At 40.6% G+C, this 21,559-nt stretch overlaps 1 protein-coding gene across 9 annotated transcripts in view; it reads left to right on the forward strand.

Annotated features, from left to right (window-relative positions):
* The window catches only part of syne2b (spectrin repeat containing, nuclear envelope 2b), a 127,343-nt gene that overhangs the window by 28,579 nt on the left and 77,205 nt on the right, over positions 1–21,559 (forward strand). For all 9 annotated transcript variants that reach the window (XM_053232639.1, XM_053232643.1, XM_053232641.1 and 6 more), the window contains exons 33-59: positions 687–837; positions 1,718–1,876; positions 2,027–2,194; positions 2,294–2,395; positions 2,495–2,698; positions 3,277–3,487; positions 3,562–3,674; positions 3,826–4,031; positions 4,112–4,219; positions 4,402–4,687; positions 4,777–5,106; positions 5,193–5,513; positions 5,690–6,019; positions 6,105–6,443; positions 6,574–6,752; positions 7,714–8,029; positions 8,109–8,273; positions 8,814–9,158; positions 9,239–9,375; positions 9,466–9,607; positions 9,714–9,887; positions 11,015–11,092; positions 11,345–16,819; positions 17,730–17,930; positions 18,045–18,200; positions 18,300–18,571; positions 19,474–21,538. In XM_053232639.1, the coding sequence (XP_053088614.1) occupies positions 687–837; positions 1,718–1,876; positions 2,027–2,194; positions 2,294–2,395; positions 2,495–2,698; positions 3,277–3,487; positions 3,562–3,674; positions 3,826–4,031; positions 4,112–4,219; positions 4,402–4,687; positions 4,777–5,106; positions 5,193–5,513; positions 5,690–6,019; positions 6,105–6,443; positions 6,574–6,752; positions 7,714–8,029; positions 8,109–8,273; positions 8,814–9,158; positions 9,239–9,375; positions 9,466–9,607; positions 9,714–9,887; positions 11,015–11,092; positions 11,345–16,819; positions 17,730–17,930; positions 18,045–18,200; positions 18,300–18,571; positions 19,474–21,538 (12,733 nt within the window). The remainder of the gene's footprint in view (positions 1–686; positions 838–1,717; positions 1,877–2,026; positions 2,195–2,293; positions 2,396–2,494; positions 2,699–3,276; positions 3,488–3,561; positions 3,675–3,825; positions 4,032–4,111; positions 4,220–4,401; positions 4,688–4,776; positions 5,107–5,192; positions 5,514–5,689; positions 6,020–6,104; positions 6,444–6,573; positions 6,753–7,713; positions 8,030–8,108; positions 8,274–8,813; positions 9,159–9,238; positions 9,376–9,465; positions 9,608–9,713; positions 9,888–11,014; positions 11,093–11,344; positions 16,820–17,729; positions 17,931–18,044; positions 18,201–18,299; positions 18,572–19,473; positions 21,539–21,559) is intronic.

Consider the following 21,559-nt stretch of genomic DNA (forward strand, 5'->3'; position numbering starts at 1 on the left):
TACATTTAATCTACAAAGTTATTTCCAGTTGTAGCAGCTGTAAACAGTTGTTCCCTTATTAGCCATTCTTTATGTATCTTGAAGTTAATAAGACAAAAAAAAAAACGCAGCTTTTGTCATGTTACAACTTTTCCTCTGACAATTACAAAGTGCTGACACTGGAGACTCCTTCCAGAAATGAAGAGACTAAAAGACACGGTTTTATTTGTTGAATAATAAATCTTTTTTTATCAGTTTATTTTTAGATTTAGATTTTGTGGCGCATCCGCCAACAAGTCCAACTTGTTCCGTGGAAGTTCCACAACATTAAATGTTAACTATAAACAGTTAAAAGTATGATTCTTTAGTAAATAAATAAATAAAATGAAACTGTTGGCAAACTGCTGTGGTATAAGAAGAAGAAAACACATGGGGACGTGCTGTTACAGGAAAACAATCAACTTCGTTGTGGTGACATTAACTCCACCTCATCACACCATCCAAACTTTGATTATTGCTCTATAACAGCATGACCTGGAATGGTTTATTCCATATATAAAACAAATAGAACAAGTAGTTTGTGGTGGTAAGTAAGAAAAAAAATTACTCCTTAAACCCTTGGAGGAAAGTGGAGAGTGCTAGAGAAAGGTTTATTGTGAAGCTAAAGCTCCACTGACAGCTGGCACATGTTGATGTGTGTGTGACAGGCAAGAGCAGTGCAGCACTCTAATGGAACTGCTGAAGAAGTTTCAGAGCTGTCGTACTTTTCTGGGAAACATCCTCCAGCGAGCGGAGCAAACCATCAGCGAGCAGGCATCGTACATGAGTAAAGACAACCTCCAACGGCTCATAGCCAGGGTGGGTCAGCATTCGCATTGCAGAGGCACTGCAAAAATACATTTGTAACACAGAGGCTAATCTTTTTATATAATAAATGTATAATACTATGATTATCTTACCCATATAAATCAGTCCAAAATCTAAAACAGTTCTATTCTTGAAAGCTCTATGTTTATGTAATTGCCTTTTTTTCCCACAACATATTAATGTAGACATGTAAAAGGATGGACACACTAATTTTTTGACAAGTATAAGTAGTGTAGTTAATTTTTATGGATAAATGTAATCCCAAAACAACTTTTAAACACATAGCATTTTAAAGCAAATAACTATTTGGAAATTTGCTGGCAAAGAATCAGAAGTGACACTCTTAGAAAGCTGGCCGTACTGTGTGGGTCCAGGAAAAAGAAAATTGTTTATTAGGGTCAATCCGAGAATCGTAGTTCATGTCCATGGTGAAAAAGTAAGCAAATGGGGCAGATCCCTGAGCCATATCCAGGTATAGGAAAGTAAATGCTGAAGCCAGAAGACAGCAATTCTGACTAAAATGATTAAAAAAAAAAAGGCTCACAAAATAGAGAAAAAAACAGAGAGAAAGTCAAGATTGTATAAATTACACAAATTAAGAGGTGTAACAAATGACGAGTGAAGTGTATTAACTGCCAGTGACACTGTTTAAGAGAATGAAAAAAGTGTGCACAACTTTCATCATGACTACTTTGTGGACTCTATAATATATTTGTTTAACATATTTGTTGGTCACACCATAATTTCATACGTTTTAAAGTTAAATAAGAAAAAACATACATAAGTAGTGTGTGTCCAGACTTACAACTGGGTGTGTGAACATTTGAATAGGGCTAATAATGGAATAATGATTTTTATTTGCTCGTATCAGGTTTGTGGGATAAAGGAGGACCTGAATGGCCTCGGACCTAAGATTGAGGAGTTCAGGGTTGTGTGCAGGCAGCTGCAGTCTCAACTAAAAAAACTCCCAGACTGCTCAGAAACCCCATTTGAAGCCGAGGCGGACACTCTGGTGGACTCCTGGCTGGATGTAAGAGGGAGGAGTTTAACACAAGTCTGTTAACCTTTACAGATCTCTCTCTCTTTAATATTAAAATCTAGACATGTAAAAGTCTTTGCAGTCCTGAAGTCTCCACTGTGAATTTTTTTTTAAAGTTTTTTGTGTCCCATGCCTACGTAGGTCTCAGAGAAGACAGACAGCTACGTGGACAGCCTGCACATGGGTTTGGAGGTGTGGGAGAAGCAGCTGATGCTCGGTGGAGAGTTGGAGGTTTGGGCTGCTGCTAAACTCAGTCTTTTTGCCGAGTCTCACACGTTCCGCAATGAGAAAGAGGTCTTCAGAATGAAGGTTTGGAAATCTACTTCCTGTTGTGTGACAAGCGAAATTGTTTGCAATAAGGCATTACTAATGTGTTTGTAAGATTATTTTGGGGTTCAATTGCGTTAGGATGAGATCCAAAAGCAGGAACAGAGCATCGAACAGTTTCAAAGGAAGTCGCTGGAGATCCAGGAGCTGCTGCAGAGCAAAGAGGCTCCACTGGAGCTACAGGTTATTGGTCCTTCCAAAGTCTTCCTAATGTTTCTCCTCTAGCTCGTCCAGTGTCTTTTCTTGCTACTTGTCAATTCTGTTTCTCATACTTGTCCTCAGGTCATGGAGACTGCTCTGAAGAAGAAGATGGAGCAGGTAAAGGAGCTTTTTGACAGCAGCACCGATGTCTTCCGAGAGCTGCTGAGTGTCCGAGCACACCTTCTCCAGCAGATTGACACCTGTCAAACAGCCATCCAGAGAATACACTCCTCAGTGAGAATGCTCTGTGCTGACAACAAAGATCTGCTGCAGAAACATTTACAGGTATTGCTACAAATAGTGGAATTCGCTTCCAGGTAGATGAGTAGTGTCACATCTCTGCATCATACTTTAATGCACACGTTTCTAGTTAATTTTGTCTCTGGATATATCGACTTTGATTTTGGTTTCCCCTTTTGGATTTGTCTGCTTCATTCAATAAAACCTTCCGCATGCATCTAAACTACAACTGTGCCTGACAAATTAGTAACTGACAACTTGGATAGAGTTTTTTTTTTAACTTATTTACTGTTTTAACCTATTCACAGTATTTTATGTTGGTGTGTACAGTGCATATGGAAGACCTGCTGAATAATTATAATATTTGTGACAATCCAGAGTTGACAAAAAAGGAATTTTCTCAAACTGTGTGATTTTTCTTTCAAATGCATTTAGATTACATTTTAATTCAGAAGCTTGTCTTGGTTGGAGGGGAATTAGAGGGTTAAGTGTCCAATTTTTGAGAACAGAAACTGTAGCCACGTGGGCTTCTTTTTCAAGGCTCATTTTAGTGGGATTGAACCAGCTACTCAGAAGCCCTAACCATATGACCATAGATTGTTACTCTGTGCAACCCTCTGTAGGATCTTTCTGATCAGTTACTGGATCAGGAGGAAGAGGCTGACTCTTTGATCAAGGAAGTCGAGCTCATGTCCAGTATGACTGCACCCCAGGCCCTAGAGGAACTGTCCAATAAAAGCAAGCGCCTCAAAGATAACGTCGCAGTGACTCGGCACCTCATTGGTCAAAAGAAAGAACAGGGAGAGAAAAGCATTCTCATCCAGTCAATTAAAGGTGCACATTATTATATTTATTTTGAGTGCTGGGTATTTTTTTTTTTTCTTATCTTAACTGTCCTTTCCTTTCAGACGAGTGCCAGATGTTTGAGGACTGGCTACAGGATGCACAGCTTGCTGTCAATGAGTGTTTTGAGAACCCCGAAATGAGGGAGAATGTGGAGGCATCCATGCAGAAACTACAAGTAAGCAGACCTGTGATTCACCATACAGCTGGAACTACCGTCAGAGCTGCTGTTATAGAAAATTAATCAACATTGTCTGACCAATCAGATTCAAGAATTCAACAGTGCTGTGATATATTAAAAAATAATTCAACATGTGTGTTATGTGTAGGATTTCTTGGCTTCTGAAGAAGGTGAGCAGCGACTTGCCCAGGTGAAGAAGGCTTTGGAGAAGAAGGGTCAGGAGGAAGTCCCTGCCGAAACCCAAGCTGAACTTTGTGCCTGGCAGCAGGAGCAGGAGGGAGAGCTGACCACACTCCAAGCTCACTGCCAGGGACGCCACAAACAGCTGGAGGACATCCTAATCAAACTCAGCAGGTCAGGTTCTTACCATTTCTGGCTATCCTTCAATAATTCCATAAAATAAAATTGCTTTAAAGTACATTCTTTAAAAATAGCTTGCAAGCAGAACATGACCATTTCCAAGATTGGTTGCGGCAGAGAGAGAAGCTACCAGAGCAAAGGGAAAAGCTGAGACAAGTCCATGAGGATTTTCTTAAGGAAAGGTAACTCAATTTACACTGAATTTCTTTTTTTATGACTCATAGACACTCATTTTTATCTGTACAAATTAAATTTATAGTCTATAGTCATCTTTTCGGATACACTGACCATGCTCGTTCAGAAAGATAACATATACACAGCTAAATAATATATTCTGTAATGTTCCTGATTGATTACTGTCTAGCGGACGTGTTGAGGCATTCAGTGACTTGCTAGCTTCTGTAAGATTGAAAGGATTAAGAGGAGACCCCTTGCTAAGAGACAGTGAGTCCCTGGTGGACCAGTACCACAGTCTTGGAATTCGTTTGGAGACTCAATCTCAAATCTATAAATCCTTGGAGAAGGAGGTAGAAATATTCCATATTAAGGAGGAAAACACCAGGACGTGGGTGAGAAACTTAAAACAGAGTCTGGAATCATTGGACAAAGACCGAGAGGCTCCAACAGAAGAAAAGCTGCTGAAGATTCAGGTATAAACACAGTTGTTTGATATCTGAGGTCCAGCATCTTTTTGCAATTGCAGGTAGAACATGTAGATAATTTCAGATTGTGTTGTTAGGCTGTTTTAGACCTACGTGTCGAGGGCGACGCCAAGATGGCAGGTTTGAAGATGGACAGCAAGAGCTTGTGTGCTCTTGAAGAGTTGGAGGAAAGTACGCGGCAGGAACTTATCCAGACCCTGAGAAATATAGACGATGAATGGAGAAGAGTTCTGGATTCGGCGCAGCAGCTTAAAGCTCAGGCTAAGCTCCAACAAACTCTCCTAAAGGAACTAGAAGCTCTCCAAGATGAGGAGAAGAACACCCGGTCATGGGTGGATGAACAAATGCGAAAGCTGGACTTCCTGGACAAAGACACTCCAATACAGGAAAGATACAACAAGCTGCAGGTAGGTTCAAAGCCTGAGGTCATAGGGTGACTGAAGGTGTTAGAGATATCTGGACATTCAAAATATCTGCTCTGTATTTTATTCAGGAGGTCCTGAGTCTGAAACATGAAGGCGACTCAAAATTGATAACTCTAAGGAAAAAGGGGGAGAGCATTTGTGCTCATAAGGAGTGGAAGAGACACAGCATTGAACAAAGCCAGAGAGAGTTGGAGGAGGAGTGGGCAAGGGTTCTGCAAACTGCACGGGAGATGAAGAACCAGATTGAGCATGAAGATTCTCTCTCTAAGGAACTAAAGAGCTTCCAAGACCAGCTGGAAAGCACACAATCTTGGATTAGAAAGCTAAAAGTGACCCTGCAGTCCATGGATAAAGCCTCTCCAGCTGAGGAGATAATTATCCAAGCTCAGGTACAGAAAGAATTTAATATTTCTGTAACATATTTGGCATCTTCGAATTTTGTGTATTGTTTACATGCTTAAAAGTGTAGATCCATGATTTGTGTATGAAACAGAAGTGTACAGAGATGTGAAATCTCGAAAGAGATAAATATTTATAGATGTCTTTTTATTTTTCTGAAACGCAGACTGTTTTGGTCCATGGTCCAGAGGGTGACTCAAAACTTGCTGCTCTTAAGCATACAGGTGAGTGTGTGTGTACTCGTGAAGGGCTTAAAGAAGACACTAGGCTGTCCATCCAGCAAACTCAGAGAGCCTTACAGCAAGAGTGGAGAGAAGTGCTTGATTTTGCTCAAATCCTGAGGAGCGAAGCGGAAATCCAGGTCGCTCTTGATAAGGAGCTTTGGGATTTTAATTCCCAAGAAGAAATCTTTCGAACCTGGGTCATGGATCATCAGAAGCGGTTTGAATCACTGGACAAAGATGCTCCTCTACAGGAGATACTTGTTATATCACAGGTAATGTACAGTTGATATTACAAGAAGTAGAATGAGGTCCAAAATTTATAGTATTACTCTAATTATTCTTTCTTGTTACTGTCAGACCATCCTGAACTTGCAGCCAGAAGCAGACTTGAAGATGATTGCTCTGAAGAGTAAAGGAGACATTCTGTGCGCAAAGCTGGATGAAAGCAGGAAGGAATCAATCCAGCAGACCCTTAGGGATGTTGAGGAGAAACTAAGAGTATTGATGGAAATTGCCCAAGAGCACAGAAATCAGGCTGAGCTCCAGGGTTCTCTCTCCAAGGAGCTTCAAACTTTCCAATCGGAGGAAAAGAAGATACAATCCTGGGTTGAAGAGTTGAAGCAAGACTTGGTTTCTCTGGGCAAAAGCACTCATGGCACCCAAGAGCAAATAGAGGAAAGGCTCAACAAAGCTCATGTGAGTACCAGAGACACTGGATATGTCTCAGTTAAACTGCTTGGAGATGAAACGCAATAAATAATGAGCAGATTTATCGCATATGTCTCAGAGTAATATCGACTAAAATTATTTCTCTAATATCTCTCAGGCTGTTCTGAGCCTTCGACCTGAAGGAAACTGCAAGATGTCCTCCCTAAAAAGAAAAGCAGAGAGTCTGTGTGGTCGGGAAGATCTCGATGAGCAAATGAGATGGACTCTTGTGCAGAACCTGAAGTCCTTAGAAGAAGAATGGAAAGGAGTTCTCCAGAATGCTCAAGAGCTACATAGGTCTACAAGCCAAAAGCACACATTAATAATATTATTAAACATGTGGATGATTCCACGACTAGGGTGCCATTTAGTTTATTATACCCTTATTTTTCTTTAATCATTTTTTAACATCAAATCCAAGAAAACATGCATTTAAGCATTCAAAATACCTGCTTCAGATAAAAAAAATTAACAATGGCTGCATTTTGCTTTTAAATATCAGGATTGAGTATTTAGCACATAACTGGCAAATAAACAAAATGTGGTTCATCTGTGCTAATGTCATGATGACATTAAGGACATGCTACTGATTTACTTTAAATGTATTTTTCTAATTGGTAATTCACTTTCAGTCCGTGGTTGTACTTTCAACGTGACCTTATTAGCCAGTATCACAATATCATTGGGAAAAAAAAGAATGAGAAACTTAAATTTCTTCTTCCCATGATCTTCAGGAAGTTTATTTGATTTTCCATCTTCAAGTTTCTTTTGAACAAATGACTTGGAATATGCCAAATATTTTGTAGAGGTGAATGTGTACAGGTAGTAACAGGGTTGAATGAATGATGTGCAACACTAAAATGAACATTTTTCATAACCTGTAATAGACAACATGTGGAAAACAACGATGTTTGACACATTAATAATATTCTTGAAATATTGTAATGATTATATTTCGCAGTAATATATGTAGTAACACAGTAGTTGTAGTGACCTGGGACAGACACAATGCTGTTTTCTAAGTGCTGTAGAGGTTTTATTAATGTTTTAAAATATTTATTTTAAACATGAATAGTACCTTTGTTTAAAATGTCCTTCACCTTTGTTTTATATATGTATTTATAACTCTAATATTAGTAGGACACAAATGGCGCCTCAATCATGGAATAGCTCATATAGTGCATACTCTTTTTTTTTTTTGCACAGCAAACTTAAACAGTGACATTATTATTGACGAAAACCCTTTTCTCATCTTCAGTCTCTTGAGGAGCGTGGTGGAGCGTCTGGTTTCGTGTCAGTGCCAAAGACAGCAGACACAGTCTCGTGTGGAGCAGCTGAAGCAGCGGACGGCAGCGCTGCCTCGCCACTTCCCCTGGCCTGGATTAGGGGACCGCAGGCATGCAGTGGAGCAGGCTATGGCTCTTCTGGACAAGGCGAGGTCTCTGAGCCCTACCCTGTCCGCTCTCAGAGCCCTGGGCCGAGAGATGAGCCAGCTCACACGGGACCCGAGCTGGACGGATCCGTCTAGGGCAGCCATGGAGGAGTGCGTCCCGGGGTTAATCAAAGACTTAATGGTAAGATTCGTGAAGCATTTAGTTTGCAGTTTCTGTACCACTGAGAACAATTTGTTGTTAGAGTTTTTTGTATGTACAGGAATTGTGTGAGAGCCTAGAGGAGGGCATTCGCACAGAAAGAAACTGCGTTCAGCTGGTGGAGCAGCACAGTGCCGCGCAGGACTGGCTGAGAGAGCAAGTCAAAGGTTTTGGAGCTCTGCCCACTGATCGCCATGGTTTACAGGGCTCTATTAACACTTTAAAGGTTTGTGTAAATCACTCAAATAAAATAAAGATGTAGGGAAAAATAAAGGTTACTCCACAAATCTTTAAATAGGTTTAAGCTTGTAATCAAAAGTGGTGTTGTTGTTGTCAGTTACATGCTGTTGTTTCTAATCCACCTTATATAGATCACATACACAGTAAAGTATAGAATATAGCTGCCTGTTATAGTAACATTTACTTAAAGGAAAACTCCACCCTGAAACGATCAAACATTTATGTTGAAATATTTCTGGTTTTTGGTTGAAGATGTATTTTGATTTTCCTCTGAGAAGTTAGTGGTTGTATGGTTGCTGATGTCACAGGGAGACATTGTTATTGCTTGTACAGTTACAATGGCACTGAATAGGAGAACATTTTTCAGTGAACGTAAGTGTTGAACATAATTGGCAGAATTGCATTGTGGGTAACGAAAATAGACCAACATGTCGATGAACATGTCATTCAGAGTGGAATTTTTTTTCAACTGTACACTTTGACCTACAAAACTGCTATTTTTTTCATCATGATTCTGTGTCTTCAGGCTCTTCTTCAGACAGTGGAGAGGGAGGAGAGAGAGATGAAAGAGCTTGACTCGGCTAAAGACGCCCTGATCAGCTTGTGCACTCCAGGCGGTCGTGATGCTCTCACTTTAGAAACTGGCCACCTCCATGACCTTTGTGCCTCCTCTGAGAGGGAAATAAAGGAGAGGCTTGTTGTGTGTGAGACTAGATTGGCTGACATCGAATTGAAGATAGCTGAAAGAGCAGAGCGTCTCAGAGCACAGGCTGAATGCCTTCTGAATGATCTCAGAGCACAGGAATGTCTAGGATTTGTAGAAGGAAACAGAAATATTCGCCAACTACAGGAAAACTGGAATATCCTAAAGGTACTGAACATATCTTAGCATTTATTGATATTAAAATAAACCCTTTTTCCAACAGTCTCACCTTCACTGCGTTTTCTTAGATCTGTGAGAAGGAGCTCAACGCAATAGAGGGCAAAGTTCGTGATCTGGGCCAGGCTGTCCGCATGGTTCCCCCTGAAGAGGATCTTCCTTCTAACGTCATTTCTCTCGTAGACACAGTGACCCAGCAGTACTGCAGGTACCAGAATTAATATTCCCAGTCATCTTATCCCAACATTTCCAAAAAGTAGTGAAGAAATGTGTGTGTATTGTTTTACTTCATTTTTAGATTGCAGTCCAAGCTGTCCGAACGACAGAACGACTGTGCTGATAGCGCAGTGCACTGTATGAGAGATACACTGCAGGCCCTGCGTTCCTGGACCCAGTCCACACACACACAACCTCTTTCCGACTCAGCTTACACCATTCAGGTTTGTATGCACATTGGTGTGTGTGACACTACACTACTGCAGAGCTGTGATGTTTCAGAATTAAAAAGATGCATCACATTTCATGTCATTTTTTTTTTTTCTTCAGGCGATGATAGAGGAAGGTGCAGTACTGCACAAGAACCTGCAGGAGGCAGTATCTAATAAGCAGCTGCTCCAGGACAGTCTGGGCCAAGAACTCACCGACAAGCTGGAGAGAGATGGATCAAATGCATTAAAGGATGCAGATACGCTCATTAATCAACTTCAGGAGAGGCTGCAGGTGATAATTTGAATTCAGATTGTTTAATTTTCAGGTAACTCTTACTATGAATCAGGTATACACGATGCATTATCAGTGCATTTATGATGTGTTATATAGCATACATAATACCTTATAATACCTGGCATATACTTGTATAAATGCTCACATGTAGTTATAGTTACAAACACTATAACAGAGGCTGTAGTATAGCATCTGTATTATAGGTTGTAATTCATTATAAAGTCTTGCTTACTATAGGTAACACCATAATGCCTGGCATGTACGTGCACAAATGCTTACACGTGATTATAGTTACATGAACTATAACATGAACTATATTATCTGTTACCACAGGTTATAATTCATTATAATGTCTTGTATAGCATGCATAATACCTTATAATCCCTGTCATACATGTGTAGAAATGCTCAGTTATAGTTACGTGTGACACTTTATTAAGAATGAGCATGTGATTTCATAATGTTAGGTGCGTTAGCACATTATAATATCTATTTAAATTCTGTAACATAGACTCTAGTACAGCATCTGCACCACAGGTCATTGTAATGTGTTATATAGAATGCATAGTATCTCATAATTCCTGGCATACACTTGTATAAATGCTCATATGTAATTATAGTTACATAACATTTTACTAAGCATGAGTATGACTTCATAATGTCTGTTCATAAGAATATTGTGGTCACTAAGGTTGTAATGCTCTATAACAGAGATAAGTATAATACATGTTACACAGGTTATGTGACATTATAACATACATCACATAAAAGTGCATTGTGCCAGGTCATTACATATTTAAGTGAAGTGAAGCTTTTTCAACATATTGTAAACATGCATGTAATGATGCATTATAATGCATTACAATTTTGGGTACAGAAACAATATCAGCTGCTATAGTGCAATATGACATTAGTGTGTATGGCATTTTTGTGAACAGATGTATTATACTGGCTTACATTAAGCATAATTTACCTAAAGCATAATGTGTGCTATGGAACATAATACATCATGGATACAGAAATCATAGGAAGTATTATCAGTCTTTCCTTCTAGTTTATAATAGTAACTTTATAAGTATCTTTGTAAGTGTGTATAATTCACTAATTTTACTTTTCGTGACTCAGGATCTCGAGGAGGAAAGGACGAAAAATAAAGCTCTTACATTGTCAATGGAAACGCAGCCTAGTCATTTGGTCTCAGAGGTAAAAACAGAAACAGTAGTATTACAAAGTGTATTATATGTCAAATATATGTACAGTATTATATTGTGAAATTTATGTTCATTTCACAAAACAAATGATGCAATTAGATATTCATGCATTTTTTGTTTCTAGTCATTACCTTGTCTAGCTTTGGCTTCTGTAGCTTCTACATCTTTAATTGCCAGGTCAGGGTCATTATTTAGACTTGTAGTCTGTGTTTTAAGCTTTCTCTTTGTCATGGCACCATGGCAGGTTTCCTGTGGATGGCCCAGCACACACACACTAGATACTACCACAAAGGTTGTGCTTGATTGGTCAAAGGCTCAAGATATTTCCTCTGCTCCAGTGGCCAGTGCTAAAAGTTCAGTGGTTGAGTCTTTTGAAATGGTGCATAGAGATGTTGCCATGTCAATTATCGAAGAAACTCCAGCAAAGACAGAACAGCCAATGGAAACAGTAGTGCAAGATGTTGTTCTAGCTGATAATCAGTCAGATGACACGCTGACTTCGGCATTCGAACAAAAATCAGGAGTCAGTGAAGTTTCCATGACAGTTGATGGTGGATTGTTGCCAGAATCTCACACTGCAGAACCACTGCTGGTATCTGCATTAGATGAGTCTGGGGCTGAATTCAAAACCGATGATCTACCAACCACAACATCAACTATAACCTCTAAACTAGAAGAACCCACTGACGTCGCTGGATCTGAAAGTCTAATGACAGGGATTCCGTCTGATCTTCATGTTTTAGAATCTGTCACAGAGAGAATAAATCCATCTGAAGAGTTAGAGGAAAGAGCACTTCAACTGAACGCCCCTGTCTCCACAATCGTGGAGAGAGAGATTCCTACAGAACTCAGTGAGGAGATTTCAGGAGAGATAGACTTTCCCACAGAAGACTGGTCACTGACAGCACTACATTTCGACCAAAGTAAACTTAAAACTGATGGTTTGTCTACCACAGCTTTGGCTGTGCAGTCTGACGTAGTACCAGAAGTTGGTCCAGCAAAAGGTGAAGAAAAAATTGAGATGAAGGGAATGGAAAAGATACAACCTGCCTTGTGTGACAAACTCCATGACACTGAGACATCACTGGAAGGAAAAGCCAAGGAATCAATTGGAAGTGACAAGAGTACAATATATGCTCACAGGCTTGACCAAGAATCTGATGCAATTGAAGAAGCACATAGGAAGTGGTCATTTACTTCTGATACTTGTGAACTTATGAGTGAGGATGGTAAAATGCCAACGAAGAAAATAGCTGCACTAATTCTTGATAAAGACATAGTAAATATTCATGCTACTGAGGTCCCTGGCTCAACTGACCATAATGCAGGGAGAATTGATTCAGCTTCAGACACTGGCTTTGATGCCACTTTGTCTCAACAAGAAGAAAAGTTGGATACATCAGAGGAAACGAGAAAAGAATTTGACCGTCATACCTCTCTAGATCATCAAGAACTGGAAAGTGCTGGGAATGTTGTTGATTCCACTAAATCAAGTCAACCTCCTGAGGAAAACGTTGACAGAACTTTACAAACTGTCTTACTTTCTGGGGAAACAACTGAGACCCAAATCTTAACCGGAAGCAGTGAACCAACTACTACATATGCTGAGAGAGAAGGAACCTGGATAACAAACAACGGTCCACAGGAGGTCCAGAGAGTGATGGAACCACTTGAACACTGGACTGTGAATAATGGCCCTCGAGAGACCCAACGCAGATATATCATTTTGGAAAGACGAGAGGGACTAGAGATATGTCGAGAACCAGCTGCCGAGACAAACGTGCCTGTACTGGATGCTGCCGCAAGTAAACCTGGCAGAGTAGTAACAGACGTATCCGAACTTGAAGCTACAGAAAACGTTGAGCAAGAAGTTGGTAAAGAGTCAGTTGAAACTGAAGACAGCGAGAGAGTAACATTGAATGCTAAGAAACCATCTGAGACATTAGAGATCATAGGGACATTTCCAGCATCACAGGCTAGAAGGAAACTAGAGAGGTTATCCATCAGTACTGAAGACAAGCTAGTGGAAGAGGTGGATAAGGTAATTGTGGAAGTTGAGAGCACAAAAAGGACAACAGTGAAAGGTGAGACTAAACCAACCCCACCAAGCAGACGATCTAAGGAAAGTGAAAGGTTGTCGGTCAGTTCAGAGGCCCTGTCTGAAGAAGTAAATATTCCTGTACCAACCAGTGAACAGTACAAACAGGATGAAACACAGTTACCACCTGAAGAAGTTCTTCCAACTCCACCAAATAGAAGACATAAGGACAAGTTAGGAGATGAAAGGCTGTCACTGGATCTCGATTCTACAACCCCACCAGAAAGAAGACAAAAAGAGAAGGCAGAACATCAACAACTTGAACAAGAGAGGAAGGGTTCAGCCACAGCTGTTGAGGAGCCTCTTGTAAAACCAACTCCACCAGTGGTTTCCAAAACCCAAGAAATGGAGGAGACACTGGTGAAACCCACACCTCCAACAAGAAGGAGAGATAGCAGAAATGTGACTGAACCAGTGTGTGACAGCAGTGATTTGGACAAAACAAGGACAAAAGAGATAGCTGTTGAGGAGTCTCTTGAAAAACCAACTCCACCGGTGAGACGAAAAGCAAGCCCAGAGGAAAGTGACTTCATCAATCCACTGGTCTCCAAACCCCAAGGAACGGAGGATTTACTGGTGAAACCCACGCCTCCAACAAGGAGGAGAGATAGCGGAAGTGTAAGAGACATTGTATCAAAAGAAATGGCCAGTCAAATTTCTAAGAGCACTGAATTGGATAAGACAAGGAAGCAAGGAAGTGCTGTTGAGGAAACTCTTGTAAAACCAACCCCACCAGTAAGAAGAAAAGTAAGTCAAATAAGTCAAACCCAAGAAATGGAGGAGATATTAGTGAAACCCACACCTCCAGCAAGAAGGAGAGGTAGTAGAAATTTCAGTGATCGGGCCTATGAAGAAATGGCCTGTAGCACTTATTTGGAGAAGACAGTGACCCAAGAGAGAGCTCTTGAGGAGCCACTTATTAAACCGACTCCACCAGTGAGACGAAAAGTGTCAAGTCAAATTGAAAGTGACACTGTTTCAGTGCTTTCCAAGATCCATGAAGTGGGGGAGAATGTAGTGAAACCCACACCCCCAACAAGAAGGAGAGATAGCAGAAATATGAGTGACATGATAGCCAGGAGCACTGATTTGGAGAAGGAGAAAGCTCTTGCAGAGCCTCTTCTAAAGCCGACTCCACCAGTGAGACGAAAAACAAGTCAAATTGAAAGTAATGTTATTTCATTTGGGTCAAAAGCCCGGGAAATAGAGGCTACATTGCTGAAACCCACACCACCAATAAGAAGGAGAAACAGTGGAAATATGACTGACATGGCGGCCAGTAGAATTTCCAGCAGCTGTGATTTGGAGATTTCAGCTTCGGTGACATCGGAAAGAGCTCTTGGTGAACCTCTTGTAAAACCAACTCCACCAGTGAGACGAAAAGCAAGTCGAACTGAAAGTGAGATTTCCATTGATGATAAAACCAAAGAAATGGAGGAGGCTTTAGTGAAACCCACACCTCCAACAAGAAGGAGAGATAGCAGAAATGTGAGTGACATAGTAGCCGTCAAAATTTCCAGCAGCACTGATTTGGAGAACTCGGTGGCACAAGAGAAATCTATTGAGGAGCCTGATATTAAACCAACTCCACCAGTGAGACGGAAAACAAGCCTAGCTGAAAGTGACCATTCCATGGTTTCTAAAACCCAAGAAATGGAGGAGACTTTGGTGAAACCCACACCTCCGTCAAGAAAGCGAGACAGCAGAAATGTGAGTGACACAGTAGTTGGCAAAATTTCCAACAGCAACGATTTGGAGAAAGTTCCTGAAGAGCCACTTAGTAAACTAACTCCACCAGTGAGACAAAAAGCAATTGAAATTGAAAGTGATGTTATTTCAGTGGTTTTCAAACCCCAAGAAATAGATGAGACACTGGTGAAACCTACACCTCCAGCAGGAAGGAGAGAGAGCAAAAATGTGAATGACACAGTGGCCACTAAAATTTCTGTCAGCAGTGATTTGGAAAACTTGGTGACAGAAGACAGAGCTGCCGAAGAGGCTCTTGTAAAATCAGCTCCACTAGAAGAAACACTGGTGAAACCCACACTTCCGACATGCAGGAGAGATAGCGGAAATGTGGATGAAATCATATCTAAACAAATAGAGGGTGAATTTTCAAGTAGCACTGATTTGAGCAAGACCATAACACAAGAGAGCGCTGATATGGAGGTTCTTGTAAAACTGACTCCTCCAGTGGGACAAGAAGCAAGCCAAGCTGAAAGTGAAATTCCCATCGTTGATAAAACCCAAGAAATAGAGGAGACTCTGGTAAAACCCACAACTCTGAAAAGGAGAGATAGCAGAAATGTGGATGAAACTGTACCTAAACAAATGGAGAGCGAAATATCCAGTAGCACTGATTTGGACAAGACTGTGACACAAGAGTGTGCTGATGTGGAGAAACTTGTAAAACCAACTCCTCCAGTGGGACAAGAAGCAAGCCAAGCTGAAAGTGACATTCCCATCGTTGATAAAACCCAAGAAATAGAGGAGACTCTGGTAAAACCCACAACTCTGAAAAGGAGAGATAGCAGAAATGTGGATGAAACTGTACCTAAACAAATGGAGAGCGAAATATCCAGTAGCATTGATTTGGACAAGACTGTGACACAAGAGTGTGCTGATGTGGAGAAACTTGTAAAACCAACTCCTCCAGTGGGACAAGAAGCAAGCCAAGCTGAAAGTGACATTCCCATCGTTGATAAAACCCAAGAAATAGAGGAGACTCTTGTAAAACCCACAACTCTGAAAAGGAGAGATAGCAGAAATGTGGATGAAACTGTACCTAAACAAATGGAGAGCGAAATATCCAGTAGCACTGATTTGGACAAGACTGTGACACAAGAGTGTGCTGATGTGGAGAAACTTGTAAAACCAACTCCTCCAGTGGGACAAGAAGCAAGCCAAGCTGAAAGTGACATTTCCATCGTTGAAAAAACCCAAGAAATAGAGGAGACTCTGGTAAAACCCACAACTCTGAAAAGAAGAGATAGCAGAAATGTGGATGAAACTGTACCTAAACAAATGGAGAGCGAAATATCCAGTAGCACTGATTTGGACAAGACTGTGACACAAGAGTGTGCTGATGTGGAGAATCTTGTAAAACCAACTCCTCCAGTGGGACAAGAAGCAAGCCAAGTTGAAAGCGACATTTCTTCAGTGGTTTCCAAACCCCAGGAGCCAGAGGAAACACTGGCGAAGCCCACACCTCCAACAAGGAGAGGTAGCAAAATTAAGAGTGATACAGTTGCTGAAGTTTCTCAATCTGAGGTACAGGATGGTCTGATTGAACCAACTCTGAGAGAAAAAGATAACGAAGTAGAGCTTGAAAGTATCAAAGTATCATCTGTTAGCACAGAACCTGAAGAAGCTCTACCTAAACCAACCACACCAACAGACCAAAAGGAGGATACAACTACAACTGATCTTGATACGATTCCAATTAAAGTAGAAGAGCCACCAATCCAATCAATCTCACCAACCGGGAGCATAGAAAAAAGTGTTGATGTCCAACCAATGATTAAACAAGAAGATGAGCAGCCTGAGAAAGAGCTCTGCTCTGCTCTGGGCACAGAGTCTACAGAGGGCTTGACTGAGATTAAAAGCATCAGTTTGGTTGAGGTAAAAGGAAATTGCATGTATGCGAAAGACGTGCCTGGCATTGGAGTCTGGTCTTTGTTGCATGATGCACATTGTCTGTATGACGTTTACCACAGATTTAGTAACATTAACATATCCTTTACAAAAGGTAAAAGAAGGATATTTGTGATAAGAGACAGTTAACTCATGTTACTGAATAGTGTACCATGTGAATATACACATGCACTGGAATCTGGAAGTCAATGACCATTTATTTGTGAATATATTTGCACAATTGCAAAAAAAGAAATTGAATAATTGAGCAGAAAATATTTTTATTCAGTAGCAGTGTTCATTTTGTTGGGTCTGATATAGGCTACTACATACTGCCTTCGTTGTTTTACTTGCATTTTTATTTAAATAAAAGACGTCACTTAACTCATTTTTTGTGATTACCATGCTAACATAATTTTATGTGATTTTTATTCTAATCAAATTTGATTCCTGTCTATAATGCATGCAATGCTTTTGGTCTGAAATACGTTCAGTAGTGCCTTTATGACAATTGTATAAGATATTAATGTCCAGAAATTAGATTAAAATGCTATTTAATATGGTTCGATGGTCATAGCAAGTGGGCAAGGTCGTGAATAGATGAGCATCGCTCAAGATGTTGGGGCAGATAGGGAAAATGTTGAGAGAGAAGGTTTTATGAAGGTCTTTATTAGCCTTTATTACTATTAATTCTTTGTTCCTTTAAAAGAAATTTATTTTTCTAACTTTGGCAAAGCTGGACTAGAATACCACAAGATCCAAAATTTGAATGTCTTGAGTGATTTCTGTTTAGTGACTAACTAAGCCTAAACATTGTTGATGCTGAACAAGTTTACTAATCACTGCATGATTTTTACCATATCGCATTGAATTATCTCATTATATCTTTGAATTTTAGGCACAATTACAAGATGCAGACAAATTGGAAATCCCCAGTCAGGATGCCTCAGTTGCCAGAACTATTGACGTGTCAGAGGCATTAGAAGAAGAGCAACAACAAGAAGAACAAGAAGAAGAACCACTTGGTGCTACGATGAATAATATTTTCACTGAGATTGAAAAGATGCCTAAGACAAGACCAAATAGCCTGCTAATTGAGGTATTACTCAGAGCTGCTATCTGAGTAGACCACCCAACTAATATTAGATATATGCAGTCCTACCACTTTCAGATTTAACCACTTAACCCTGCCTCTGTGTTTTTGTGACTACAGAGCAGGCCTTATGAAGATCCTCTGGATGTTCTCAATACCTCTGATGCTGACCTTGAGGCCCAGTTGAACAGATTGGTGTTTTGCATACTGAGTTGCCGTAATTGCCCTGCAGTGCTCAACCCTATAGATATGGCCAAACAAGTAGAAGAAGCTGAGGTGAGTTAGCAGGATAGCTTATCTTTTTATGAAAAGCCGTAAATTTTTTTATTCACATACTTGGACCATGGTCTCTAACTTTATTGTTTTATCTATCAGTTTTGCAGACAAAGTGCTCAGAAGCAAGTTTCCTCAATCTCAAAGCAAGATCACGTTAACGGTGACGTTAGCGCTCTTGCCGTTGGCTCAGCCCACGACCCTGAGGCTATGCAGCGACTGAGTTGCCAGTGGACAGAGGCATTGTGGGATGCATCTGGCACTGTACACACCAAGGAGGCGCAATTGCAGCTGGTGATTGACTATGATAGACAAATGCAGAAAGCCAAAGCTACTCTTGAGAAACTGGCCGGTGAACTGGAGTCCTTGAAAATGTAAGTATTCGAGAAGAGTTTTTGTTTATTTATATATAGTAGTATTTATTCCCATCCACTAGCTAGCTCTGTCTAATGACAGCTACCAACAAAGACGTATGAAGCTACTGTATCTTTTCTTTTGATTTATCTATTGGATTTATCTATATATTATCTATTGGAAATCAGTTTGATTGTTAGTCACTTTTTGTTTGGAAAACAGATTTCCCTGTCTGCACTTAAAACAAATGCAATACAAGCTCTGTGGTGCCATCTATATTGCATGGAAATTTTTTTGTATTCTGCTGACTGTCAAAATGGTCTGAAACATTATGAATTTTAAAACTATAAGACTAATTTGCAAATTGAAAACTTACATATTTTGGGTGGCCTGGATAAATACTTTACATGGTCAAATTTTGACATTTTTTACTATTTGTAGTTAAAACTACAGATTCCAACTCTACTGCAGCTCTGGTTATCTGATTATGAGCTAAACTGATTAAGTCCATTTTACTACAACATGTAACTAGACAAAAACTTGATCAAAGTTTGACATTCACTATGAGAGGAAATCACACTTAGTTAGCAATGTTTTAGACATCTTTATGCAGACTGAATATTTTTACCAGTGTTTGTTAAACCAGCTCCTTACCTGACATGATCCTTGCCGGACGATAGCCTAAGCAAATTTTCACGTTTGGTTAAATATATTTCCGGATGAGGTGTCAACGTGTGTTAGGCAGATAAACCCTGTTTTTTCTTGCCAGAATTCACTTGCAAGGACATCTGATGTGTTTTCTAAGACTGCCACACATATACTTTCTACATACAGACACATACCTAGTGGTACATCATTTCATTTTGGCCCAAACATTACTGAACTTCATAATTGTTTTCTCTTTTGTACCATACATCTGAAGGTGTCCAGTCGAAAGCAGCTTTGTTGAGGAGCAGAGACTGCGCTCCTTCCTGAGGACTATGGAACAGGAGAGAACAGTTCTTGGAGAGCTGATCCAAACATATTCCCAGCTATCACCCCACCTCAGCCAGCCTGAGAGAGCAGCAGCACAGTCTCAACAGAGCATCTTGCAGTGCGAATGGAAGGTGCTGGAGAAATCTGCTGAGAAAACCTTGCATAATGTCAGCGCTTACACCAAAGAGAGTTTCGACCTTCTAGAGGATATCAATACCTTAAAAGATCATATGGAGAACTTTCATAAGATCTTGGGATCACCCTGGATTTCATCTGCTGCTTGGGATAGCAAGAGAGCGCAAGCAATAATTGAACTCAGCGCTGAGCTCACAGCTGCCAAACAAAGATATTTTGACCTCCATCAAAGCTTTGAAGCTTTCTCCCAAGGATGCAATTTCAAGATCGAGGCGTATAACATACAGCAGGGCTTATGGAGTGTCAAAGATCACATGGATCTGATTGTTGAGGAGTTGGCTTTTTCAATCCCGACCAGCAGCGACCCCACCATGGTCAAAATCGTCAAAGTGATAACAGAAGCCCTAGCTTGGGCCAAGAAGACAGAGTACGACATTGAGAATAGGCAAAGGAAGGTTTCTCTGCTTCCAGAAGAAGTCCATCGACAAATCAAGGACTTGAAGAAGCTGCATTCAGAGATGACGTCTAAGCAGACACAGTTAACCACTCTGACCGAGGAGGTAACCCAGTTGATCCCAGATCTTGATGAACCCGATGTTCCTGTGGTCACTTCCTTTTTGGAACTATTGGCAAGTTTGTCAAAATCGACAGCAGAAAAACTAGCCACTGCTATGGAAGAAATACAGTTAAGTCTTCAGACTCGGGAGAAGATTTCAGAGCAGGTAGCTGATGTGGATTCCTGGATTCTGTGCCATCTCCATAAGAAATCTCTGAGTCGAGAGGATTTCCAAAGCTTGAGCGCAGCGGATCTCGATCGAAGGTTACGGCAGAGTCAGGATACGCTCCGTGAGGCGGAAAAACACTCCGGGATTGCAGAGGCTTTGCTGATGAAGAATAAAGACATTACCTCTGAGCTTAGCATCTCTGAGAATGCATGGCTGTATGAGAAACTCACCAAGCTTCAGGAAGACATAAAGGGCATCATCAATTACGAGAAATCGTCCATACTGGAGATAACAGATATATTACAGAATCAGGAGTCATCAGAACAGAAAATGACTTCTTTAGAGCAGAAATTGAGACAGATAATGATAGACATGAAAGGACACACATTTCCCATCACTAAGGACTCTCTGTCTGCCATTGAGCCTTTCAAACGCACGCTTGTAGAGCACAAGTTTCAGGTTGAACAAATAAACACTTCTGCAGAAGGCAAGAGAAGAGAGCTGCTATGTGTGATCTCTGAGCTCCATCATAAAATTAAGGCTTTTCATTTTAAATCTCAGATCCACGAAAGGTTCCTCAGCCTCAAGCAGCGTGTGGAGGACCTTCGTGAAAATGTAGAGCTCTATGTCCCAAAGACGAAAGATGAAAGCATTCCCAAAGAGGAACGCTATAAGATCTGTCAGTCTCTTCTTACCCAGATTCCGCTAATCAAACTTATGTACAAGGAAGCATCAGATGAACTTACAAACATCTCACCGGACCTTTATCCATCTCAGCTAACTACCGAACAAGAGAGGCTCAAACAAAACCTTGACAGTCTTAACACTTGGGAGATGGCTATCCGAAATAACCTTCAGATTGTGGAATGGGACATTCTGAAAGAAATAAATTATCTCTCGGAGCAAAGAGTCGTACGCGATTTCCTCAAAGAGGTTAATGAGGTGTTGGAGAAGACTTACGAGGTGGAGTATAACCAGGGAGCTGTTGAAGATGAACTCAGAAAGTTTCTTAAACTTAAGAAGAACATCGAAGCTAGAATGCGGGTTCTGGAGGTTTTGGAAATCAAAAATGGACACCAGCAGGGGTCTCAAAATGCCAAAGACATTGCAGATTTGGCCAAAGGTGTCTTAGACAACTGTGACCAAAGATTGGTAAGTAAGAACTATATAGAA

Source organism: Pangasianodon hypophthalmus, chromosome 3, assembly GCF_027358585.1.
Source record: "Pangasianodon hypophthalmus isolate fPanHyp1 chromosome 3, fPanHyp1.pri, whole genome shotgun sequence".
In the NCBI taxonomy this organism is placed as follows: Eukaryota; Metazoa; Chordata; class Actinopteri; order Siluriformes; family Pangasiidae; genus Pangasianodon; species Pangasianodon hypophthalmus.